Source organism: Podarcis filfolensis (assembly GCF_964270895.1).
Source record: "Podarcis filfolensis genome assembly, chromosome: 15".
Taxonomy (NCBI): domain Eukaryota; kingdom Metazoa; phylum Chordata; class Lepidosauria; order Squamata; family Lacertidae; genus Podarcis; species Podarcis filfolensis.
Genome location: NC_139618.1, coordinates 17,398,679 through 17,426,553, shown reverse-complemented (window position 1 = coordinate 17,426,553; position 27,875 = coordinate 17,398,679). Strand labels below are relative to the sequence as shown.

The 27,875-nt window shown below is 42.5% G+C and overlaps 1 protein-coding gene across 7 annotated transcripts in view; it reads left to right on the top strand.

Annotated features, from left to right (window-relative positions):
- Positions 1-8,609: 8,609 nt before the first annotated feature.
- APLP2 (amyloid beta precursor like protein 2) overlaps positions 8,610-27,875 on the top strand; it is a 56,649-nt gene continuing 37,383 nt past the window's right edge. For 6 of the 7 annotated variants that reach the window (XM_083588555.1, XM_083588554.1, XM_083588553.1 and 3 more), the window contains exon 1: positions 8,795-9,124. In XM_083588555.1, coding sequence (XP_083444681.1) covers positions 8,999-9,124 — 126 coding nt within the window. In that variant the 5' untranslated portion in view covers positions 8,795-8,998. Of the gene's footprint in view, positions 9,125-27,875 lie in introns of all 7 variants that reach the window. The other variant, XM_083588550.1, reaches the window with a different exon arrangement.

Below are 27,875 nucleotides of genomic sequence, written 5' to 3'. Positions count from 1 at the left end.
AAGGTCCATAGGCTTTATTACAACAGGGACAAAGGAAGCTGCCTCGTGCAGAGTCCGACCACTCGCCCACCCAGCTTAGTCTTGTCCACACTGACCGGCCGTGGCACTCGGGGATCCTTCCTAGTCCTACCTGAAGATGCTGAGATTTGAACCCGGGTCCTGTGCAGCCAGACGCCAGCTCCGCTGAGTTCTATGGAAGTTATGCCCTGGATCACAGTCACCCTGATCTTCAGAAATCTGTTATTACACTGTGTGGTGCTATTTGATGTGTGCATGTAAAAAATAATAATGGCTCAACACGGCCGCCTGCATTTCTGACTCTCCCTGGGGACGCGGTGGTGTGGGTTGTGTTATGTACTGAGTTGAATAGGATCCAAACTGCAGCAGTCTGATTGGTCCTAGAACAATAGGATCCAAAAGGCAGCAGTCTGATTGGTCCTAGAACAATAGGATTCAGAATGCAGCAGTCTGATTGGTCCTAGAACAATGCAGCAGTATGATTGGTTGGCAGGAACCACCCAATCATGCTCCAGATAGAAGTGAATCCACAACCTGATTGGCTTACAGTAGAATTCCAGAATTAGCCAATCATGTGCAGCCCATTGTGTAAATAATGTATATACAGCAGATACCTTGAGGGGACTTTCATTCATTCCTCCTCACCACTATGAGCTGAATAAAGAGCATGAAATCACTTTGCGACTCTGAGTATATTTCAGGTTGTCATGGTGAGAGCCTGCTCTTCAAAATTTAACTGCACCCAGGAAAAAAAATATACCCAGGGTTCCCAGTGCTGCATGTTCCTTCTAAGGAAAACACACGAGGAGGTTTGACAGAGGAAAATTGGGAGCTGGGCAGGGCTTGAGGCTTCCTCACCAGCTTGTGGTCCTCTGTAAATATCCCTGGGGCTGCTTTAAAGCTGCCTCCCACCCACCCATCTCAGGCTGGATCCTGTAATCCTGAGGACATTGTTGGCAGGTCATGCTCTTTTAAGGGATAATCAACAGGCAGGGGGGAGAGGGAAGTGTTAAGACCCCTTCCCCTGCCAATCATCTTCTGCAAATGGGCTGCTTTGAAACTGTGCCCCCCACATTGGATGGCAGGCAGGGAGTCTGTTATGTACTGCAGCTCTCCAGATGTGGCCAGGCAGCATGGCCAGTGGGTCAGGGATGATGGGCCTTGGAAGTTGTTGTAAACAAAAAATTGCCCTTTTCCCTTATGGGGTATCCAAGAGCCCATATAGAGTCCTTACATAGGTTCCCTATTGGTAGGAGAAAATAACAGAGGCCAACCAGAGAATATTGAGAAGCAAAGCAGCTAGTAAGCTTGATCTTTATTGATCTGTTGCAACAGGGTGCTCCCCTCACACGCAGGAAAGGAAGAGGAACCCAGAACAATGGCGCGCAAGGCCTTATAAAGACTTTTGAAATTGACACCCTGTAGATCAAGACCACCCCCAGAAACATCATACCTACATCACAGAAAAGGCAGTCTAAAACAGAAATTTGAGTGTTGTTTTTCACCTGTCGTCATCTCCTGTCTGGCAGATTACTTGATTGGATTGCCTGGGGAGCCTGGCCAGTCTTTTGTAATGATAAATACTTAGTTCCTGGGCCAGGTCACAGGCTCACACCCTATTCATATCTTAAACGTGCCCTTAAGACAGGATTTGTGAGGAAAGAGACAATGGGGAGGTTTCCCACTTTGACCTTGCAGAGAAAACATTTGCTCAGTTTAGGAATCAAAATGGTTCCAGGTCGGTCTTCCTGGGCTGATCTATGTATGTGCTTGGTTGGTACACTTATGAACATTTAACATATATCGAAGACCTCAAAATTCCTATCACAAAGTCCAGCAACATCTGGAAGAGATGAGAGGCGGTGCGGTACAGTGGTTAGAGTGCTGGACTAGGGATCTTGGAAAACAGGGTTCAAACCTCTTGCACTCAGCCTCGAAGCTTTGGGCGCTTCACCAAACCTACCTCACAGGGTTGTTGTGAGGATAAAATGGGGAGGAATGGAACAAAGTATGCCACTTTGTGCATCCTGGAGGAAAGGTGAGATATAAATGCAAGCAATAGATAAATAACATGGGAGGGCCACAGGTTCCCCCCATCCCTGGATTCCTCCATCAGTTCCCCCTTTACAAATATCTCATCATCAAATGTGGGTAGGGGTCCACACACATTTCCGGTGGCGAGGCTTACTTTCCTCAAAGGACCCTATTTAGAACTGCCCTGCTGGGCTCCGTCGGGCTTGTTCTCCAGCAAGCAGAACTACTTAGAAAGCAAAGTCTACTTGTTGCAATGGCTGTGGGTTAATCTGCCAGATCCAGAGGTATTGTGCGTCTTCAGTTGCAGTGGGAGAGGGTCTCTCACTGCCCTGACATCCTGCTTGCAGACTTCCCAGGGGCATCTGCTTGGCTACTGTAGGAAGATGGCTGCTGGACTAGAGAGGGCTCTGGTCTGAACTGCAGGACTTTTCTTAGGTTTTTGTTCCCAGTTGGACTGAGGCCAGCCTGGGTGGTAGGGAGCTGGCTGGCCACAGCTCAATGGCAGAGCATCTTCTCCACATGCAGAAGGTCTCAGGTTCAGTCCCCCATGGCATCTGCAGGTAGGGTTGGGAAAGACCCCCGTCTGAAACCCTGGAGAGCCACAGCGTCTTAGATAATAGTAAGCAAGATGGACCAAGATGGACTCAGAGGAAGGCAGCTTCCAAAAATAGCTTCCCCCCAGTGGAACAGATTGCCTCAAAAGGTGGTGGGCTCTCCTACATTGGAGGTTTTTCAGCAGAGGTTGGGCGTCCATCTGCCCGGACTCCTTCCGCTGTGTTCCCTGCATTGCAGGGGGTTGGACTAGATGACCACTGGTGACCTATCCAACTCTATGATTCTGTGATGGAAAGGTTCCGCTGCCTCACCTCTCCCTCTGATGAAACTGGGCTTCATGACTGCTGTGAGGGACAGTTCTGGTGTGGAAACTTTCCGCTCAACGCCTTACACTTTTATTACAACCTTGCATATAGTTGGATTCCTTTTATTATCTTGCCTTGCCATTGAATCATCACTTTTAATTGGAATTATCCCTCTGACCTCGCAGTCAGTGGCCTGTCTCCTATGAACCAAGTGTCCTTATCTCTAGATTATCCCCCAGAACCAGAGCTGAAATTAAGCTTTCAAGGGTAATTCAAATATCTGCTCCAAGGGGGCACCTTTCCCAAGAGCAGATCTCACAGTAGGTTCTCACTTCTCATTGGAAGTGACCAATGATATAACATGGCAATTCTTCATGGCTGCATCATAGGATGTTGGCGTTTGGTAAATATATTGCAGTTGAGTACGGAAAGAAAAGAGTCTGGTAGGAAGAAAAGCTTCAGATTTACGTATTAGTCGTGGCAAGCAAAGCCATTCTGCATACAGACTGTTTTTGTTTTCTTGTCTATATCCAAATGGAAGATTCAGCAACCATCTCCCTGCTTAGGTCATATCCTCCCATTGTCAGCAAAGTCAACTTTGTTCTCAAGCCTCGCAGATAAGCCTCCTGTTACTCCTGCGCCGCCCCCCACAGGTTGCTTTCAAACTCCTGGAGTCAATTTTGGCTCCATCTCTGAACTGTCTCGCCTGCACGGATTATTACAAATGATCTCACCTTCCGTTTCAATATTCAATCAGGGGCCTAATTAAAGTGCTCCTACTTTAAAAAAAAAATGTACTGAAGGCTGACCTGATTACATCCTTTCAACTGAAGTGCTTAAAAAGAGAATGGAGGGATTTTATTTTATTTTTTTAATTTCGCACTCACAGACCTCCCTACAAGCAGCAGCCTGAGTCTGAAAAGAACATAAGAAGAGCCTGCTGGATCAGGTGAGTGGTCCAACATCCTGTTCTGAACAACTGCCTGTGGGAAACTAGCAAGTAGGATTGGTAGTTTGTGGTTTCCAGCAACTGGTATTCAGAAGCATCGCTGGCGCTGACTGGGAAGAAAATTTCACAATCGAGGAGCCACCACCGAGAAGACTCCATCCTGGTCATCTTCACCAATGGTGGGCCAAAGATTAGGAACTCTGAGGCAGATCTTAACACTCAGGGAGATGCACATGGGTTCTGCTATTCATTCAGAGAATCTGGTCCTACCCAGTTTAACGCAGAGGCGGGGAACTTCTGGACCTCTAGATGTTGCTGGACTCCAACTCCCACCAGCCCCAGCCAGCATGGCCTATGGTCAAGGATGATGGGAGTTGTAGTTCAGCAACCAGCCCTGCCTTATGGCTTTAAAGATCAGCACTCCTTCTGCTTCGGAAGATGTTGGGAACAGATGCTGCCCAGCACAACGACCCCATGTTGCCTTATTAGCAAAAACTTGATTCGCTGTCAGATGTTGGCTCTCAAACAAGTCGCGCCTGAGCTACTTACACACGACACCCTTTGGAAACACCCCTAGCTTCTCTGTTCCAACTCCACCTTTGCAGTCTTGACTCTGAAATGCAAACAATTGTGGCCATAGCTGTTTCCTGTCTGCATCATACCAAGGGCTCCTCCTTGAACTTTGGCTGCCATGATCACAAAGGGAGCCATTCTGAGTTTTAAGTAACCAGCACCATCAGTTAGTTATTGATTAACTCGGCAAAGATCATCTTGAAAACTGCATCTGGAGAAAAATCCATGGATAATTATATTACAAGTTGCTTGGGAAAGCCAAAATGCCTTCCTCACTTTGGATCAATGTTCTTAAGCAACAGCTTCATTTTTCCTTTACTTTCATAATGGGCCCTGGTCTTCTGTGAATTCCAAACAGCGTTTTTACACTACAGCTCTATAGTACTATATAGCATGTTTGCTCACAAATAAGTTCCACTTGGTTCAAGGGTGTTTACCCCAATTGTGTGCAGGACTGCAATCTTAAGCACTTGACACTATCATGCCCTCCCAACATTTCTCCAGCAGAAATAGGGACATCGTATCCATACTCTCCAACTTTTTTTTCTGATGAAAATAGGGATGTCCTAAGAAAAACGCAGGTGGCGCTGCCAATCAGAAGGTCGGCGGTTCGAATCCCCGCGACGGAGTGAGCTCCCATTGCTCAGTCCCTGCTCCTGCCAACCTAGCAGTTTGAAAGCATGTCAAAGTGCAAGTAGATAAATAGGTACTGCTCTGGCGGGAAGGTAAATGGCATTTCCGTGCGCTGCTCTGGTTCGCCAGAAGCGGCTTAGTCATGCTGGCCACATGACCCGGAAGCTGTACACCGGTTCCCTCGGCCAATAAAACGAGATGAGCGCCGCAACCCCAGAGTCGGTCACGACTGGACCTAATGGTCAGGGGTCCCTTTACCTTTACCTTTACCTTTAAGAAAAAGCGGGACATTCCTGGATCAAATCAGAAACCAGGCTGGCTTCTGTAAATCTGGGACTCTCCCTGGAAAATAGGGACATTGGAGAGTCTGCACTTTATATATAATTTCTTTATACAGTGGTACCTTGGTTGTCTAACTTAATCCATTCTGGGAGTCCGTTCGACTCCCAAAATGGTTTGAAAACCAAGGCATGGCTTCCAATTGACTGCAGGAGCTTCCTGCACTCAACCGGAAGCTGCAGAAGCCGCGTCGGACGTTCGGTTTCCGAAAAACGGTCGCAAACCGGAACACTCACTTCCAGGTTTGTGGCATTTGGGAGCAAAAAGATCCGAGTACCAAGGCGTTCGACAGCCAAGGTATGACTGTACAATCTCCTTCACAGGACCGCATGAACCCTTATCCTATGCATGCTTACTTAAAAATAAGTTCCACTTAAGATCATAGGCTCTTACCCCCAAGTAAAGGTGCCCAGGACTGCGGCCTTAGCAATGTGACTTTTTCACCTGCAAACTTCCTGCATTACATCTCACAACAACCACAAATTGGGTATGCAGCCAGTGTGGATAATAACTGCAGGCCTACCTCAAACCACAAATGCTGTGATGATTACTGGCATAATGAGTCTCAAATGCTTTTAAATTTCAAATGTGCTATATATAAAGCATGTAAATACTATTAAGCACCAGCTTATCATACCTGCTGTAAAATTCTAGATACGCCTTAATGGGTTTACAGCTAAAAGCGACATCCCTCCAGAAGCATAAGGCTGTTGCAACAAGTGACGGACTGAGGCGGAAAGAGGGTGGCCAACTTTTTAGCAAACCTTGCTCCTGTGCTTTTCATAACAGCTGAATCTGCAGGCATTGCCTAGTCATTGCAGGAAGGCAAGTGTTTTTGCTTGCTAATGTTTGCAAATCAAGTTGCTGTTACAGGTGCATTTGCAGGCCAGTGCAGTGGCGTAGCGTGGGTTGTCAGCACCCGGGGCAAGGCAAGTAATTTGCGCCCCCTAACCCGTGGATTTGCGCCCCCTAACCCGTGGATTTGCGCCCCCTAACCCGTGGATTTGCCCTAACCCCAGATGTTGCGCCCGGTGCGGCCGGCCCCCCCTGCACCCCCCACGCTACGCCACTGGGCCAGTGTGCTGCTCAGATGCAAACCTGCACCTTTCAAACCTTGTTTCTTAGGACTAACATCACCAAGAAATTAATGTCTAGTTTTGGGTGTACCAAGGGCTGTGCCAGGGCAGTGTTGCAAAGCATGACGAGAGCCTGGCATTTGAGCGACATTCTAGTGGTGCTGCAGGCTCGCACGCTGGCATAAACGCTGAGGATTAGGGTGCCAGTGGCTCGTATAATAGAGCTGCAGAGCTGGAAGAGACACAATGGTCCATTTACTCCCAACTGCTGGTTGTAGCAAAATAGTTTGTTCCGAAAGCAGGTGCCCTGGAAAACTCCAATGAAAAAGATCCTCTGGCCTCCTTTGACAGCTTTTTTATTATTACCAAACCGCTTTTACAGTTAGAAAGCGTGTCCTAGACCACACACAATTCCTCTAGCCTAGAAGGACGATAGCAATGGGGAAGAAGCATAGCGGAGTGGTAGAGCATCTCCTTTCCATGCAGAAGGTCCCTAGTGCTGGGACAGCTCTGTTGCTAGAACATGAAACTCTTTATCTCGGGTTCATGGAATTGGGGCCCACATTGGGCAAAATATTCCTGTAGCCCCTTCCAAGTCTACAATTGTATGATTCTATCTCTTGCAGCATCTCTGGGGTGGGGGGCGGGGAAAAACCCCTATCTGAGGACTTGAAGAGCTGCTGCCAGCCAGTGTGGAACAATACTGAGCTCAGATAAACCAATAAGCTGACACTATACAGTGGTACCTCGGGTTACATACGCTTCAGGTTACATACGCTTCAGGTTACAGACTCCACTAACCCAGAAATAGTACCTCGGTTTAAGACCTTTGCTTCAGGATGAGAACAGAAATTGTGCTCCGGTGGCGCAGCGGCAGCGGGAGGCCCCATTAGCTAAAGTGGTACCTCAGGTTAAGAACAGTTTCAGGTTAAGAACGGACCTCCAGAACGAATTAAGTTCTTAACCCGAGGTACCACTGTATAAGGCAGCTTCTTCTGTTCCATTGTCTGGATTAGAAAGGTGATTCTTTAGTGGTCCCATTGCCCTTTTTTGTTCAGGAGTGCCACTGTTTCCAGTGAGGTCTGCTCCCCTAGTAAGCGTGTTTAGTGTCACGCAGCAGCCCTAAGGCGGGGTCTCCATTCATCCTCAGATCAGGAATCACGCAGCTGTGTTGCTGCCCTTTAATGGGGTAGGCGGCCTGGCCAGGGCTAATGGCAGTTGCAACCCCAAAGAGCTGCAGGTCTTAGCTAAGCCATCCTCCTGAGAACCCTATGAGCTAGGTTGTCACAAGAACATAACATAAAAAGCACCTGCTGGATCAGGTCAGCGGCCCACCTAGTCCAGGATTGTGCTCTTAACAGTGGCTGAACAATACCTCTGGAGCCTGCAAGCAGGACCAGAGCACAAGAGATCGCTCTTAATATGTGGTTTGCAGAAACTGGTACAGTGGTACCTCGGGTTACAGACGCTTCAGGTTACAGACTCCGCTAACCCAGAAATAGTACCTTGGGTTAAGAAGTTTGCTTCAGGATGAGAACAGAAATCACGCGGTGGCAGCGGCAGGCCCCATTAGCTAAAGTGGTACCTCAGGTTAAGAACAGTTTCAGGTTAAGAACGGAGCTCCAGAACGATTTAAGTTCTTAACCAGAGGTACCACTGTATTCAGAAAGATTGCTGCCTCCACCTGTGGAGACAGAGCTAGTAGCCATGAATAGCCTTCTCCTTCATTAATTTATCTATTCCTTTTTCAAAGTTGGTGGCCATCACTGCCTCCTGTGGGAGGGAGTTCCATAGTTTAACGATGAGCTGCGTGAAGGACTTTCACGTATCTCGTCTTGAATCTCCCAACATTCAGCTTCATTGGATGCCCATGAGTTCTAGCGTGTTAATTGCCATTTTGTTTCTATTTCGAATGGAGATTTCAATTGAGACAGTATGAAAAGCAGCATTTGCCGTGCTCCGGCGCTTAGACCCATAGACCCATAGACCCACCCGCCCTGACTGAATTTATGCCTCTCATTTTTTCTCAACGCAAAGACACCCTCCAGGTGCAGTTGGAACTACAACTCCCATCAGCCTTCGAGAGTGGCCCAACGCCACTTAGGCATCTGGGAGTCGTAGTCTAACGAGCCTCCCGGGAGGGCGGCGCCAGGTTGCGCAAGCCCCGCCTCCTCCGAACACCGCATTGTGCTGGCTCTTGCCTTCGATTGGCCGACACTGGCGGGGCGGAACTGGAGCGGAGGAAAATGAAAAAAGCAAACAAAAACGCGAGCGCCTCTATCCCTCTTATTGGCTAAGAGAGCAGTCTATTCAAAGCGGGGCGGGGGGAGGGGGAATTGCTTGGCAAGTTACGCCAGAGCTGGGCGGAGCTTGGAGAAGTTCTTTCCCTTCTCCAAGCCCCGCCCACGCAGGGGGCTGTTGCTCCTCCCACGCGGGTGACGAAGGCGGCGCTGTGGCTGCCGCGGCGGCAGTTGCTTCCAAGCGGCGGCAGAGAAGGGTCGCCTCAGAAGTAGAGGATGGCGACGGTGACGGCGGGAGGCAGGACGGGCACCGCGACGGGCACCACCGAGCGGCTGGGATGGTCCCTGCTGCTGCTCTTGGGGCTCACCGGCCCCGCGGCGACGCTGGCCGGCTACATCGAGGTAAGGAAGAGGAGGAGGAGGAGGAGAGCACCCGCTGAGGGAGCCGAGAGCGCTTCCATGGCTCCCCTCACCACGCGCCTCCTCCGCACCGACCACGCTCGCCTCAGCTGGGGGACCAGGGAGGGTCCTTCGCCGGCCAGCCTCGTCCTCCCCTCAGATCTCTTTTATTTTTAGCCTTAATTCCCCCACCTTCCAGAAATCCTCCTTATTATCTATTGATTCATTGTGTAATCCTAGGGTGAGTGCTTAAACTAGGTTTATTGGCGTTTATTTTATTTATTGCACCTTTTTCTTGTTGCTCCCATGGCCGCAACAACAACCCTGCGAGGTAGGTCAGGCTGAGAGGGGCAGTGACTGGCTCCCCTCCTCCACACACACATCGCCACCACCAGCAAAGGTCGCATCCAGTGAGCTTCATGCTTGCTGAGATGGGTACGGGGATTTGGACTCCCAGGTTTATTCCGAGTCTAAGCCACTGACCACTGCCCGTAGTATCGTAGCATAATTGCTGTTTTATCATCATCAGTGATGTTCCTCACAGTAGTCATGAGAGCGAGTGATTATCACTATCATTGTCGTTGTAATTATTATTTATCTGCCCTTCACTATAAAGTCCCAGGGTTGCAACATTGAAACAGGTATTAGTAATGGTTTAAAACGACCTACAGCCCCCAACAGTTAGGTGAGTCCGAAAGATATACACCTCCAGTGTTAGAAGCCAGGGTAAATAGGGGATCGGTGCTACAACATAGTATTCAGTGTATATGGAGTGCTTCTGTGTGTCGCCAGAGCTCTCCAGGACTCGCCTTACAACACCCTTGCAAAGTAGGGCTCTGCTCCACTTTGATCCAACAGGGCTTGTCTTTAATACGGGATTTCACCTTGTATAATATGTTGACGGGTAAAAACAAGGCAGCGGTGCCTGTTGGTACTGCTGTGTACAGGTTCATCACGGTTTCATTAGGACAGTTCCTCCAGTGTAGCATTCATGCCCTTTAAATCTGAAGACTTCAAAGGACTGGGTTGTTTCCAATTAGGATGCTTGAACTAAACATTTCAGTAATAATAATATCCCGTTGCTTCCCTCCTCCCTTGCAGGGAGTTGGACTTGATGACCCTCAGGGTCCCTCCCAACTCTACAATTCTGTGACTCTGCTTCTTCCTCCTTCAGATTCTGTAACTTACCTTGTCCTCCAGTGTCTATGGCTTTCTCTCTCCCCCCCCCCCCCCAGTCTTCCAGGAATTTCTCTTGCCCGCCCTGCTTTCCTACTTCCACCTCTGTGTCCTCCATTTGCTTACAGCCATTTCCTTTCTCTCTTCCCCCACCCCGCCACTTCAGCACTCCCACACTGAGCAATCCTGTCTCTTTCTGTACAATCTGCCTTAAGCAACACCCCCTTCAATCAGAGATTTTAGTGTTCTGGAGGTTTTTTTCTCTCTTCCCCACCCCTCCCAAAGGAAGAGAAAAGAGCTGCAGGGGGAGAAGATTGTGCCTCATTTTCCCCTGTCCTTAATCTATCCCTTCTCCTGGCATACCTGGCTCTCATGATGAGATAAGGAGGGAAAGGCCCAGAAAGAACCCTTGCTGAGATTTCTGCAGTGTGGTGTCAAAATGTCTCACTTAACCATTTCCAGCATTGGTTTCGGATTTGCATTGTATATTTTGTGTGTGGAAAGTACCTTGCTTCTGCAGTATTTGTGGTGTTCTCAGTTCTTTCTCAACCTGGGGGGAAACACTGCTGTGCTAGAGGGTGTGTCATACTCAGCCCCTTCCTGAGCCTCCTTGGATACTGTAGTTTTCCACTTTCCTTGAAGCCTAGTGATCTCCAGTCTGTTCTGCAAGCTGAGGTGTTCCTTACCTGCTTGCTTTGACAGTCTTGCTGTGTTGGATATGAAGCTGATCAGTGTGTCCAGTTTTCTCCAGCATTTTAAGTATTCTTATCCAAAGATAACGACTTGGTAGAAAACAGTGCTGCAAAAGTAATTTATGATGTTGCCCGTATTTTATATTCTAAATCTAGCAAGCTCTTTCTTCTTCTGGTGCCATTTCATAACAGGATTTTGCCTGTGTTTGTGAAAGCATTTCAGGGCTCTTGATATGTAAGGCTTCTTTCTACTTATCTGGTAAAGGGTTGGCATTGGGGGCTTAAATGAATATGGGTTTTTGCCAAACCTTTCTGGGATAAAAACAAATGGTTTTCTGTAGGAGTTCAAGAAGGGATGCTGCAGTGGTATGCTAAGAATTTGGATTGCTATCTTAAGATTGAGTCTGAAACCTATCTTCTGAGTCTTTGTTTTACCCTGGATGTGTGCTTGCAAATGCATGAGAACTGACCTCTGCATTCTTGGCACAGTAACAAGAAATGTGAGTGTCAGATTGGTCTAGAAGCTTAGAGGACAACTTTGTAGGGGGAAAAATCATTTGTTTTGTGTTATCCGCTCAATAGATCCTTGCTAAATCTTCTGGTTTCAACTGCCTATTTCATTGTCTTTCAGATTAAAGCTTTATCAGAGCATAATGGGTATTTATGAAACATTTAAATACTTGTTCTTCTTAGATGACATGGAAGACCTGCCTTCCCATCAACATTACTTTAATTCTCAAGGTCCACATTAAAACATAATACAGAAATTTCCACACTGTAGGATGTTTTTTGGCAGAAGTTAGCTAGAGAAGCAGGATATAGCACATAGGTAGTTCAATAGAACTAAGTCTACCTTACACAAATAGAGATGTATATACCCATCAATAACATAGTTATTCAAAAGTGTTCAAAAACATATTTCGGACATTAACTCAGCCTTCAAAGCAGCCCTGCAGGGATAATTTTTCATATAATACATGGATTATTTTTATAAGATCATACTGTTTGCATGGGAATTGCCTTGTTCACATTGCTAAATTCTACAGAATATGATCTTGAGCAAAAAAGGTTGACTTGTATCTCATATATTTTGCCCTTCAGAATTCACTATGAGGCTACCCAAATTTATCGTCTTCTCAAGTTTTGCTTATATGAGAATTCTTCAGATTCCTCAACAATTGTTTGCAATGTAATGGCAGTTCAGTGACAATAACTGATCTTGAAAAACCTGCCTGAAGTTTTTCTGCCAGGTTGATAACAAGACTCAATGAGGCCGGGGTGTGGGATTCCGACTAAAGCCCCTCTCGGATTACTTGGCGTGGAGGGGGGCTTCCTGATTATGGAATTAATCCCCTACACCTGTTAAAATCTCTTCCAACTGTGTGGCACTTCCTCTCTCATATCCGAGACAACTTCAGCTGCTTGTTTGTATCCTGTCTGGAAGCTGTATCATGTGCAGGAATTAGTGGCAAAGGCCTGCCCTATTTCCTTCCAGTATAGAGCTATATATGCAAAGCAAAATCCCAACTATGTATTGATTACGTAGCAGCCATTGAAGTGGAGGCTGTAGCTAGACAGAAGGCTGCCATCTAAGCTTACAGCTTTGTGTGATAGGTTAGCAACGGACTATGCTGTCTAAGTTCTGGACTTGCGTATTGCTATTTTAATCATGAGAATAAAGAGAGAAATTGGGGTACTTTGGGTCTGAAAACGTATTGACCAGAAAGATGGTTTATGGCCATTTGACTTCCATAAGAGGTTAAAGGTGGCCTTAATAGTGCTTAATTAAGTTTAGTTCTATCACAGAAAAAACAACGCAACAGTAGATTTGGCATCTGTCAGGTGGATTTTCTTTCACTCAATTATCTCAGATAACCAGTCCCTGTCCCCAGGACACCCATTAATCTGTTTAACATCTACGACATGTCTGTTTTCAGTTTGTGCCTCATGTTTGGAAGTGCATGTATGTGAAGCTCAGTGTTGAGTAAGGCATTCTTCATAGGTCGTTAAATGGAATGGCAAAAGAAAATTAACCACTACTTCTTAATTGCCTCTTCCCAGACAGGGCTGATTTGCTGAGTTCTACTTACTAAGACACTTCTGCCCTACATTTTGGCCACAAAGGTTCCTAAGGTAGTTTACAATGAATAAAAAAAGCCATTATCAGAGATCCAATCTATAAAAAATATCTATAGCAAGGAGGAAATTTTTCTAAGGGCTTGGTGGAATAAACTTCTTGACAATTTATCTAAGGGTCAAAAGAGAGAAAACTAGGCATGCTTCCTGAGGTAGACAGTTGGACTGTCTTGGTGCCACTATGATGAAGGCCCTGGCCATGTCCCAGTTAGCTCTGCCTCTGAAGGCAAACAGGTGTGGCGCAAGGTCTCTGAACAGAGTGGGTGGGCAGGTGCTTAAGGGAGAAAATGGTTCTTCAAATCACCTGGCCTCAAGGTCAGGAACCATCAACTTTCATATGGCAAGAGACAATTTGTTTTCCTCTTTTAAATGATCTTATTAGCACAAAATGGTATTTTTGCACACTGGCATGCAGGAAGAGATGAAATGAACTCAAACTGGATGTTTACCTGCTGGACTACTAATATATTTAGAGCTGTCCTGAAATGGAAACTGGCTGCACTGAAACAAATCACTCTATTAGTGTGCCTTTGAAGGGGTCAAATTAAGATTGTTGACTATGAACTTCAGCTCTGTCTGAATGCATTCTGTATACATGCTTTTTGAAGCTATCTGTTTCATTTAATTTAGCACATGGTTTCTGATCTGTAAGTTCACCTACACATTAAAGAACAAAATTATGTCAGGTTCCAAATTGGATATAGCAGCTCATGAATCAAATATATATATATATACATATATATAGAGAGAGAGAACATAGAAGCTATGCTTCATATAGCTTACCTTGACATTCTTTGCTGCGGCAGGCACATAACTTTAAAAAATTGGTTTTTAAAACAAGTCATAACAATAAACTTTAAACAAAATTAAAGATTATAATACAACTTTGTCCATTGCTTGACTTCACTGCAGATCAAGTTACATGAAAGAAATGAACTTGTTGCACTCAATTCTGAGTAGTAGTTGGAGTAATTTGAATTAATATTCTGACCCTGTTGGTGTTTCATTTTGGAATTGCTTTTGCACATTTACATTTCTAGTTGTTACTCATTCCAATAAAATTCTTACAGTTGGAATTTTTGTTGTTATGGGTGAGTTGCCTTCTGAAAGGTACTGTACATATAAGGACAGAAGATGGATGTCACACAAAAATCTAGTTTTGAGGAACTCTGGTATCCTCTGGAAATGGCAACTTCCAGCTTTAATAGTGTCTTCTAAATCAGAACTTGCAATTTGTTTATAGCCTTCAGCTATACACTCTATGCATTCAACCTTTTTATAGTATACAGCTCATTGTGCTCAACTGCTCAATATGTTTTGAGCTAGTAACTTTACCCTTGAAGTCTTATAAGCAGCATATATAGCTTCTATGTACTGCTTCATTAGTTCCATTTTCAAATGTGCATTAACTTTAGCCCCTGTTCTTAAAATATTCCCTTTCACATCTTTTGTTCCCTGCACAGCTTTCTCAGGTCATGAAACAGAAGAGGTCTTGAACAGGCGATCTGCCCTAAATGTTTTTGCTTGCTTACCTTTTCTCATATACTTCATTCTGCTTTGGTGCAGCATTATGGCAAAACTCTTATTACTAGTACTGCAGGTCTGCAAAAGCTAGAGTCCTTATTACACCTTTCTGTAACTGTTTAAATCTTAGCAGATACAAGAATGCTCATTGATGAGGTTGAAATTATGTCTTGATATGTTTTTCTCTGTAGGAATTAGAAGGCAAAATTAACAGATCTCTAATTGCTTAAATGCACAGTTGAAGACTATGGGCACAGTCTAGCCCATGTTTGTTGTATGACTGAGTTGTTTTCTAGCATGTATAGTCATTGCTAACTTTGGCTGGTTGGCTCGATTAAAGTCATCTGTTTAAAACTGTGTATGTGGCTGTGAAATGGATTGTGCACAGAATAGCAAGCAGATCTAGTAGCTAGCAATGACTCTTATTGTAGCAGAGCTTACTGACACGCTGCTTTAGAACATTTTTTAGGTGCTGCCCACAACCCTTCACTGAATTGCAGGTTTTTTTGGAGAACCACTGTACTTGCTGACCAGAGTTGCAAGCTAAAAGCTGAAGTCAGACTTGACATATGGTGATGGGTTATCAGTAGTAGGTCCACCACATTTTCCTCCATGATTGCAGTAGTGCAAATTGTAGGCCAGCATGTAATGCTTGCTAACAGCTGTGGTTTTGGCACGGGTGATGACAGCTTAAGATACTGTCTGTGGAGGTCAAGTGGTGAAAGAATAACCCTGCTATCTTCTAAAATGTGGCCTGTAGAGGGGAAATGGGAAGAGTTGAGATCTATGTTTGGTAGACTGGTAAAGCTCTGATTTTTTTTTTTAAAAAGCCAAAAGCCACATACCTACCTCTAGTGGAGACAGAACTGTAGCCTCCAGGCTGGGTGCTTGCTTCTGTAACCCTGGTATGGATGATTTATGCTGTTTTATCCTGTTCAGGTGGTATATTTTCTGGACGATGATTTTGTTTTTGGTCTGTTGGCATTTTTTCACTGATGTATTACATTTTATGCTGCTTGCTGTTATCTTTAGTCTACAGCAAAGTACACCTTGTCTATTCTTATATTGATACAGCATAGCTTGCGAACAGCAAAACACAATAAAAATGAGTGTAAAATCTATTTAGACAAAATCATCTGTTTTTTTCCAGACTGTTATGTAAAATGCTATAGGATGTTTTTTCTATGTGGGAATGGAAGTGTGTTAATTTTTCTTAACCCTGCTTCAAGATATAGTCCCAGGGTATTGCAAATCACTGTATGGTTTATATAACACAAACCCCTAAATGCCTGGCAGACAAAAAGGTACTAGAAATTGCAGCTGGAGACCTGGTTCCCAATTAAGTTCAATCACAGACAGAATGCACTGAACATCAATTTTAGATGTGCTTCAAAAGACTATCAGTTTACAGGTAATACTTAGCTACCAAATATTTTATGTTTCTCCTTTGAAAAGGTACGGATTTAATCCAGTATTGTCCATGTTCCTGTTCTTGGTATTTACACATTTGATTTATTTTGATCAATTATGGTATTATTGGAGACAGTATGTTGGATTTGATAGCAGAAGTTGACACATGGCCACCAGGATCTATATTTAGCAATTTTACTTTTCATTTGCAAAGCTCCCACCCCACCCCCATGTCTTAGTTTTGTTATCCAAAACTATAATCCGTTAGCATTTAGTATCTTCAGTTGTCAACAAGGCTATGGTCTGTTAAATTTGTGGACACTGGGAATGCAGTGGCAATATGTGCAGTCTTTTGGGCAACTGTAATCAAGCTTTATGTATTTTTGTGTTGAAATTAATTTGCTATGTTTGATAACTGGCAAGTGTAACTATTGGGCATAATTCATGTCTAATTCATTGGAGACAGTTTATTTTTGTGGTTGGCATGTATACATTTGAGTTCCTCAGTGGTCCATGTCTAAACTAATCAAATCTGACATGAATATCCCCCATCCCTGATCTTAAACTGGAAAACAGTCCAGTTTAGTACAGTGTCTTCATGCTTTTGCTCATGGGGGAAATCTTTAAAATTATTCATCATTTTCCTAGCCATGGGCTACAAGGCCTCAAGATCATCAGTGCTATAATCAATTTGCCCTTCAGACCAGCTCATCATTGATGGGATAAAAATGCATGGTGACAGCACACTGGCTGATGTCTGAGTCTCTTTCATAGTGGAAGGAAGCTAAGACTGGTGGTATGCTTTCTCATTCTTTTAAAAATTGGTTTACAATTAATTCTGTTGCTTGCATTTTGCGGAAAGTGTATTTTTGGCAAGATGTCCAAGAACGTCTGCTTGTAAGCTTGTAGCAGTTTTTGTTTTCTAATTGCTAATTTAGAAATACCTGACTATTAAGAGGGTGAGGGCAGGATGCACAGTATTCTTTCTTACCATGGCATCACTGCCTGCATGTTCAGCTGGAAATAAGTTCATGTCCACATGTAGGCACAGCAGTGGCTAGTTGGATGGGTGGGATGATCTTGGAAAGCCATTGTCCTGCTTTTGCCTCTTTCTGGTGAACTTGAGCCCTAGTCTGACTTCTGCCATGTAAATAACCAGTCTCTTAATTTAGTGACTTACATCTAACAATTTGTAAGGGAGCTAACAGCTTCTGTGGTTGACCATACAGACTGCAGTAGGCCTACTGCAGTCAGGATAGAACAATCCAGAGGTAAAATTCTCCAAAGAAAATGTCATGTTTTTCCACTTGAACCAGGAAGCAGTAGGGCAGAGTGTACAGCATTCTTGAACTCTTCTTGTAGAATGTAAACCTCACATTTTAGAGTTTCTTTAACAACAAACCATAATCTGCCATGGTGGAAAGAATTAAGAGACATCAAAGAAGGCATGCACATCTAGAGTTTAAAAGTTCAACAAATTTGCTCACAGCACATGCACTTGGCAGTTTCTTGTAATGATTACAAGAGTGCCTGTTGAAGATGTATAGGCTATTTTTCAGGATCAAACGAAGCCAGTTAAACTGGCAAATTCTCTTTGCCAAGCACTGTAATTTACTTCTTAATTTTATATTGCCGTTAAGCTTTTTTCTAAACATAGATTTGTGTTGCCCTTAGCTGAACCATCCTTTAAGTTTTGTTACATTGTTGCCCTAGTACGCACTTCTCATAACTAAGTATGGATACCAATACGTGATTCAGAAACTTGTTAAAGGATTGGCTTGCTTAGTGATGATGTTAATACCATCAAGCTGTTGAGACTTCTCTTTCCCTCAGCTACTTCCCCTCAACATCAACAGAAGTGGGTCTGGGGGAAGAAACAAATCCTCTTCACTTTTTACTTTGGTCATACAGGTGTAAATGAGAGGTTAATTCTTGTTATCAGCAGATTTATTAGTGGTGGAAGGAGATGCAGAGGTTATAGGAGTCTGCATTTCAATAGATATTAAGGTCGTATCTTGACCTTGGAGCCTATAAAACCACCAATTGAAGGCTCTCTTGACTGCAGTCTTCCTGTTTAGGTGGCAATGCAATTTTTAAGCCAAGCTATTCAAATAACTGCAAATCTGATATATTTTAATAAAGTTGCTGTTCTTTCCGAGATGTTTCATTTTGCGGAAGTAAACCTGTCACTGTCTTCCTTTTCTCCTCTACATACTTGCATTATTTCTTTAAATACAAAGTTGCAATCCGGGCTGTATTTGTTCCTCTTGTCTTTGTGGTTGTTAGCATGATATTTAAAGTTTCATCCATAACTTTAATATAATCTGTGTTAAATTTAAATATATATTTTTTTATCTAGAAGCCCTTTATAATTGCAGAGAGAAATTTCATAGTGAGGGTTGTGGGAAAGAACCAGAAAGTGGTTCCCCAGGAATTGGGAAGTACTGTAGTGAATCACTGCTCTTTAGAGCTTCCCCTTTTCACAACTTCTTCCTCTGACATTGTGGGCAAGATTTCAAAATGGTGTTTCCCAAACTTGGGTTTCCAGCTGTTTTTGGACTACAACTCCCATCATCCCTAACTTTCAGGACCAGTGGTCAGGGATGATGGGAACTGCAATTCAAAAAACAGCTGAAGACCCACGTTTGGGAAGCCCTGTTTTTAAAAAATGAAACATATTCCTCAGGAGAACAAAGCAGATACTCCCAGTGTAACACATGCACAAGGGTTTTCCAGATTTTGTATGTGTGAAAGCACACTGATTTGCCCCTGTAGATATATTCTGAAAACTCTGGCACCTGGAGAGTCTACACTAAAATCAGCTGTATGGGCTGCTTCATACTTTATAAATGTTGTCCATGGAGTTTGCAGTAAAGGAAATAATAAGTTCCTTTTCATTTGTGAAATGTGTTGCCTTCATTTTGCCAGGAATGCATGGGTCAGCAAGCAGCTGTTGATTCATGACCCCTGCGCTCAAGGCAAAATGAGCATAACACACTTTATAAGGTGTTTCTGCCCTCCCTCCCTCAGTTTAAGTATAAATGAGTGGCATTTTCACTGAACGTAGGGACAGTGCTTTGTGCTAGCAAGTAAATACTGAGTCACAGGCTCATCATTCTGTTAATCCATTCAAAGCAAGAGTTACACCTTATATGATACCAAGGTAACTTGTTCCTGTGTGATGCCAGCAAACATATGAATATATTGACTCGTAAGTCTCATTTTGTAACAAAAGACATTTCAATTGAAGTTGCCAAGCTTTCAAAAGCATTATCAAAGTGAAATGAACAAAGATTCACCTTGTTGATGCAATGGCAAGTATGCCATTCAGTCTAGGGTTTATCAATCCATGCTATAAAGTCCTAAACAATATCTGCTCCATGACTTTGAGTTACTGTTTCTAGTACTTTTTCATGTAGTAAAAAAGAGACATCCATAGTCTGGAGCAGTGGTTGGCAAACACACCTTTGGCTAGGAAAAAAAAAGGTCATGGTTCTCTAGGTCATGGTTTTAATGTGTTATCTCTGAAATGCAAACAATGCTTACCATAATAAAAGAGAATCCCTTGCTATGGTATACTGGGTGATGACTTTCTATAGGCCTGTGCCAGTTACACTTATCTTTGAAAGACTGAAATGCGAATTCAGCACCATTTTGCAGATCAGATATCTCATTTTGTGTTTCCACATTAACTGCCTCGTGTACCTGGACATAGTTTCAAAGAGGATATGACCTCTAATCAGTAACTAAACATGTAAATATTCAGAGATGTTAATTCCAGCACTGAATATGTATAATTGTTGAATAGAGTTGGCCACCCGTAGTTTTTCATTGGTTTTGAGTGGGGTGTGTGTGTGTGTGTGTGTGTGTGTGTGTGTGTTTATGGCTATATTAAGTGCTGGATAGCTTTTTTACTCTTCCATCATAGCTTGATCTCACGACTTTGTGTCCACTGAATTTGTTAGTTTGGAGGTGATGTGGCTGCACAGTTATAGTGTTTGCCTTTAGGTTCCTGTTAAGGCTAAGAGTTTGCTGAAATCCTGGGGTGGTGGGCGTTTTAATTAAAAAAGGTTGTCTTTTATTTATTCTCCCACCTTTAGAAGTGAACTGGGGGGACGTGAGACAGGTTCTTTTCAGTTGTAGCATTGTGTTTTTGGAATTGCTTCCTGAGGGAGCCTGCCTTGTCCTGCCTGCTTTTCCCTAGCCTTTAAAGCAAGCTTCTAAAACCTGGGGGGGGGGGAGCAAACATTTTCAGCAGGGGGCCAGTCCGCTGTCACTCATACCTTGTGCAGGGCTGGACTATATTTTTTTGGTGGGGAAATGAACAGATTCCTATGCCCCACAAATAACCCAGAGATGCATTTTACATAAAAGGACACATTCTACTCATGTAAAAACACGCTGATTCCCGGACCATCTGCGGGCTTGATTTAGAAGGCGATTGGGCCGGATCCGGTCCCCAGGCCTTAGTTTGCCTACCCATGTCTGACATTCTATTGTTTCTATGATGGTGCAGCATTATGTGTATTTTTCTGCTGCCTTTATATTTCATTGCACTATTCCTCCAAATTTCTGAAGTTCAGAGTTAAGTGCGGACGGGGAACCCTAAAGTATTCAAGAGTAGAGTTTTCCTTTTAAAAGTTGGGTTGAATTGAGGGGGCATAGTCCCTGGTAGGATGACAGGTGTGTGAGAATGAGAGAACCAATGGATGAACAAATATTTCTGAGTACTTGGTGAGGGCAAAGATGTTGAAAACCATGGTTTGGCCCTGGCTGTTGGGAGAAAGATAATCCCAAGATCTTTCCCAATTGATGAATGTTTGTGTGCATAATGTGATGGTAGTAGCAATAGTAATAAAAACAATAACAATAATTGTTGTTGTTGCGTAATGTGATGGTAGTAGTGGTACATACAGTGGTACCTTGGGTTACAGACGCTTCAGGTTACAGACTCCGCTAACCCAGAAATAGTACCTCAGGTCATGAACTTTGCTTCAGGATGAGAACAGAAATTGCGCTCCGGCGGCACGGCGGCAGCAGGAGGCCCCATTAGCTAAAGTGGTGCTTCAGATTAAGAACAGTTTCAGGTTAAGAACAGACCTCCAGAACGAATTAAGTTCTTAACCCGAGGTACCACTGTAGTAATAGTAACAATAACAATAATGGTTGTTGTTGTTGTTGTTGTTGTTGTTATTATTATTATTATTATTATTATTATTATTAATTTGTATGGTTATATTTGCAGTGCCTGCTGTGTCAACAACAGACAGACTCATATTATCCACATAGATCAAGCAGAACTGCAGCATATCTTAGTCACGTTCTTTTAACAGTTCTCATTGCAAAAGAGAAGTCCTACTTTTGAAGCAGGATGCCCACAGTTGAAATAATCTAGGTCAGAAGCAAGGAATACCCAGGAGTCTAAAGACTGTTCCTGGTACTCACCTTTTTAAAGGAAGTTATGAACTCCTTGTAAAAAAATGTTTCTGGGGATGCTGAACGATTGCTAAATGTTTTATTACATTGCAGGGGGGAGCAGGGAGCTGACTCCTTCCAAAAAGTGCATAACTCTAAAACAAAGGCAACTTCTTTAGCTTTCTTTGTGGATTAAACTTTCATAATTCCTGTGGGAAAGCGGTAATTTATCATCCTATAAGACTAATTACAGAGGTTAGTGGGAGGAGGAGGGATAGGTACTAATCCAGTCAGAGTAATTACCATGACCTTGAATGAGTCCTTTGGCTTTGCACTAAATTCTACTAGTAAAACTGATCTGTTTATCTAATGCACATATGTATCAAGATTTGACATTGCTTCAGTCAAACAGGAATCATCTAAATGCATGCAAAAAGAAAATAAACTCCAGTAGCAACATGCACATTTAAAGGAGTATCACCAACTTTGATACTACATAAAAAATACCATGGCTTGACAGTTAATTTGTTTGATTATTTGTGTTGGGACAAATCTTGTATCTGATGTCCTGGTACTGTCATATTCCTTGGATAGCCAAGAAGATTGAGGAATTCAAAGAAAAATATCTTTTTGCTTACATTTAAGTAAGTAATATACCAGACTGTTTTTGAATACCTACAAATTACTGGTTTATGGTGGCATAAGTTGTTGTGAACAAGAGCCCACCTCATCAGATGTTTTGGTACACACAATTTACACTCATTCACACAGGCAAGAGAAACAAAATATAAACATGTCAATGATATACATGATTACATTGTCATTTTATGGGTCAAACTTAATTTTTGCAAATTTATTCAGTAACAGGTCTTCAAAATATGTTTTTGGATGTGAGGAATTCAAAACTGCTATTACTTTTGTGGTTGGACAACATTTAGCTTGGTAAATCTATGTTTGATTAAAAAGCGCATAAACTGCTATAGAAAAACCAAAGAATTTTTACTTTACCTTCTAAAAATGTCAGGTAATGTTCTTTAAAAAATAGTTTCTCTGCATAAAACATGTCCTGATAAGCATACAACATTACCTTGTAATCATAAAACAACATTAGGAAGTAATTACATCAGTTAATAAGAAAAATAAACAAGTTTCATCCGTTTTTTTTAGTCAAGTTTAAGTCAAATCAAGTTTAAAATTATTGGAAATGTCACAAAAACATCAAAAGTAAATAGTTATTTACCAAGCAAAACTAAACTAAATTAATTTAAACACAATATCTTTTGAATTCCCAAGTCATGTTGCAACTTTTTAGCACCCCTCATTTTGGGAATTTGAAAAATTCAATGTGCCCTAATTATGTACGGTGTCCATGCTGAGGAAGCAAAACTTATTTTAGCAGTGCAGTATATATCCACAGCAACTTTATTATAACAATTATAATGAGAAGTACTAATAGATTTCCATGTTGAAAGAAAAATGCAGCCATGAGGTTCCCAACATCCACTTCTGAAATGTAAAAATCCAAAAGGCTAATGCATTCTTCCAAGGTATTTTTCTGTCTAAGACTACAAAATAAAATGGAGTACAGCTGAGTTGCTTACACATGACTGTGCTGCCTCCTAAAAGGCATTAAGATTGGGTGATGGTAGCATATTCCCTTGAACCTTGATGTTGGCCATAGAGTGGATCTGTGCACTAGGGCTTCCTATAGAAATCGGGTGAAACAAATTCCAGAAAGAAAAAAAAATTTCTTCCAGTAGCACCTTAAAGACCAACTAAGTTAGTTCTTGGTATGAGCTTTCGTGTGCATGCACATGAAAGCTCATACCAAGAACTAACTTAGTTGGTCTTTAAGGTGCTACTGGAAGAAAAACATTTTTTTGTTTTGACTATGGCAGACCAACACGGCTACCTATCTGTAACTGAAATTCCAGAAAACCAGAGAAGTACGTTGTTATGCACTATTTAAATTCAAAGTCAGACAGTGGCTGGTATTATCTAGGTGCACCAGATCTGACTACAAACAATAATTATTCCCCTCTTGCCTGAGTGTGTTGTTGCATATACTAGCTTTTTAAAAAAATAAAAAATACTAAAGCTTAAAAGAGTTGCTCATCTTTAGATCTATGGCTTGCTATGTTAGGCATTAATTAGTCTTCCTGAGCTCAAGCCATCTAGCCGCTGAATAAAGGCAGGAAGAGCAACTAGGAAAAAACAGTTTGAAGCACAATGCAAAATTCTTTCCATGCCAACAATAATTTCAGAAGACTGATGGATTAAAAACCTTCTACATCTACCTCCTTAGTCTCATCCTAAAAGGCATGCACATCGCAGGTGAACCATATATGAACCTGAAGCATAATGTGAACTTGATCTACTGTATTTGTGTAAATAATAATAATAATAATAATAATAATAATAATAATAATAATAATAATAAATCAATATCCAGTGAATGTATGACTGTGACCTCAGAGATTAAAGTCTACAGCCAGGAAAGGTTTGTAGTCTTGTGTGTTCTTTCTGCCTCCCAGTGTTTTTTCAAGTGCTGGGGAGTTGGTGCGGAAGGGAATACTTGAGGCTAGCTCCTGAACACATACAATCTCTGAGGATCAATTTCCTAGGAACAAATTCTTTGTCCTTGCTGAAGAGAGTGAATTTCATCAGTGCTCCAAAGAAACTGCTGGAATTTCCAGTACATTGAAGTAAAGTGAGAGCTAATGCATTACTGAAAGGTTATTCAACCTCTGAATGGTTCTAGAACAGACATTCCCATGGGTTGAGTACTCTGAAATTTATGGCTAATTCTGCATAAGATCTAAAGAAAAATGTCAGCGTACTTTATACTACAGATTGGCTCAAACTACACTTGGCTGGTTTATTTGCAGCATTGCTTCATGTAACTAAACTTTTCATGGCTAAATCAAAAGTAATGGTAGTGATTAATTCTTGTTACATCTAGCTTAAATGAAGATGGATCATAAAAGCTGATTGGTCAAAGCTCTTGATGTAATGAAGTGGTTGTGACTTTAAAACAGGGCAGAGAACCTGTGACTCTTCAGTTGTTGCTGGGCTTAAACTCAGAACATCCCTGACCATTGGCCATGCTGGTTGAATTTGGAGTCCATCAAAGTTCTTCACATGTAGGAGTTTGCTTCTATGTCGATTCTCAGTCTAATTAAGGCGGAAGTCATTGTTGTTCAATTTGTTTCATTTCGCTCATTTGTTTTTGTTTCGTTTAGTATTAAAAAATCTAAGTGGTTACACAAATTACAATTGAAACCACAAGTAGTGAATCGATACATAACAGCAAAATACACTAAATATCCTGGAAAAAATTAGGCACAACGTTAAAAGAAGAAGTGCTGAAATTATGCCTGTAGGCTGTTACAACGCTTTGAAGAAAAGGCATAGTGACCCACAACCCTAGAGAGTCACTAACAGTGAAGGCAATGCTGGACTGGATGGACAAATATGGCAGCCTCATGTAGTCCTTTCATGACATCATTGGAGGAAATTGATAGGATACCTACAAACTCAGTGAATGATTTCCCCCCACTTCCTTTAAGGACTAAATTCTTCCCATGAAATAGTTCAATTCTTAAGTCCCAGCACCTAATAATAATAATAATAATAATAATAATAATAATAATAATATCTTTATTGTCATTGCCCCCTCTCAGGGACAACGAAATTACTTGACTGCTCCATAAAAACACTAATTAAAACAATACAGTATAGTACAGCAAGGAAGATTAGATGACTTTCAAAGTCCAGGCTTCCCATTCAGGGCCGAGATCGCTCTGGAGAAGAAGCTGTTCTTAAGACGGCTCGTTCTTGTCTTCATCGTCCTGTATCTCCGTCCCGATGGCAGGAGCTCGAAGAGACAGTGACCAGGATGCGATGGATCTTTTACTATGTCCAGTGCCTTCCTATGTGCCTAACCTAGTGTTATTTTAGGAGATAACTATTGCAGCTAACCAGTGGTCACTCTCTCCTTTGCAACCAGCACATTGACATGCTCATTTGACATCTTACTGGCCAGCCTCTCTCACTCTGACAGCTCATACTTGACTGAGAACCGCAGGACAGGAGCCCTTTTGTTTGCGTTCTTGCCAGACATGAGGTTTAAATACAATTCAATACAAGGGGCCACAGCTGAATTATTAGTAGTAGTTAGGACAACTCCTGTGTCCACATTGAGCCTTTCTGGTTTGTCTAAATGCAAACAAACTAGAAGTTTACATTCAGTGACATCGTGCTTTGTGGAACACGTCTTATTTTATTTACACATATCTACTGTCTCCCCAGCCTGGTGAAATCAGTTTCCGGCTTAGGTTATTATCTCTAGCAAAGATTAGATGGCTGGCTGGCTGGGTCTGGGAAGTGATCCCAGCTTCATTATAGAAAATTGATACAGCTGCTGGAAAAGCTTACCTTGAACTAGCAATAGAAGAGGAATTTGTTTGGTCCACATTTTACAAAGGAGTAATCTGATAACCAGAAATTGCTTATGGATCAGAGTGAAACTCCAAGTCACATTACACATTTCATGAAATTTGTGCTGTAGCATTTGGTGAACAAGAAGTATGTACACATGTATTATTTAATATGTATTGTATGGATGAGTACACTGAAAAGCGTTAATTTTACACACGTATGTGCACAATGTGTACAGTTTAAATGTGAACTTGTATTTCCACAAAATGGGACAGAATGGGACCTATGATTGAATTTCATAAGGCTGAAATGGGAACAGGATTAGGCTGTTCAGATTGTCACTCCGTGAAACCCAGAAGATCTGAGCAGCAACAGGGTGCTGGGTAACATCCCTTCCTTGGGCAAAGTGCTGGAGTGGGTGGCTGCTAGCCAAATCTAAGCACTCTTGGATGAAGTAGATCCTTTTAAATTGAGGTTTAGTTCTGCTTTTAATAATGAAATTGCCTTGATCGCTCTGTTGGATAGCCTTTGTGGGAGAGGTGGGGGAGGTGGGAGTGTGACCTTGTTGATTATTCTTCGCTCTCCAGTTTTTAGATCTGCTTTAAATCTTTTTAGAAGTCTGTGGCTTTATTATGCGAGCCATCCAGATAATTTCTTGTTTTAGGGTAGCCTATAAATAATGTAAATATGTTGGTAGAATTGCAAGTAAACAAATCTCCCCCTGCCTCCAAGATTGCAGTTGTTTGTACCAAAGTCTTTCTGTTCTGAATAGCCTTATATAAATTGTCCCAGTTTTAGTGGCTTGGGTTAATCTATTTCAGTTGATTCCAACCCAAGTGAATGTGCACAAGTCTGTGGTGCTGCTGTGTGCCTTCTTAAATATTAGAACCAATAGTCTCACTCTTCCAGTTAGTTCATGCTGCAACTACAAGATGTGACACCAAGTGTTTGCTTTGACAAATCCTCTTTGGTGTCTCATGGGTGAACTTGAATCTAAGTTTTGTTAGAAGTACTCTGCAGAGTGACAATGCATACTAATCTCAGGAGTTTATTGCTATTGTCTAACATAAAAACTTGTTCACACAGCATCCTGCATTCAGAGGTCTTCCATTAGTCTCTCAACTTAGTTTTTGTTGTAGTGGAGTCTGGGGCCTGCTGACTAATAAAGTCAAATGCAGATGGGAATCAGGATGATTGTTGGGGAGAATTCAAACTGCTGTTCTCTTGTTCCTTCATTAAGCCCCCTTCCAAAAACTTAGCTTCTAACTCTAGGGTTACCATATTTCAAAAGTTGTTGAGCTTTTGGGGGGGGGGGTGGCGGTGACAGAGTTGAGCCAAAATCTACACTACCGGCATTGGTTGCCATGCACAGTATGTAAATTATGCAATTTTTTTCTGTTTGGTTTACAGTACAGTCATACCTCGGGTTAAAATATGCCTCAGGTTGAGCGTTTTCAGGTTATGCTCCGTGGCAACCTGAAAGTAATGGAACGCGTTACTTCTGGGTTTCGCCGCTCACGCATGCGCAGACGCTCAAAATGATGTCACGCGCATGCGCAGATGTGGCAAATCGTGACCTGCGCATGCGCAGACGCGGGTTGCGTTCGCTTCAGGATGCGAACGCGGCTCCGGAACGGATCCTGTTCGCATCCAGAGGTACCACTGTACTAAATAAGTCAAGCAAATGTACTAAATAGGATCCACTCAGGGCACCAGAACCTTTTCCAATTAAAAAAATTTGAGATTTCACATCACTTGCCTTATATGAACCACCACGCAGGGGTGGGGCTGGTTAAAAGCTATCATTGCTGATGTAAAAACTCTTGTCTCCGTATTGGTTGATTTTGAGGCTAAGTGATAAGGACTAATGTGCTTTTAAGTAAACATTATTTCCATATGTACTTAGATTGCACCACTAATCACCATAAATACTTAAGCAAGCACTCACGACAAATTTTGCA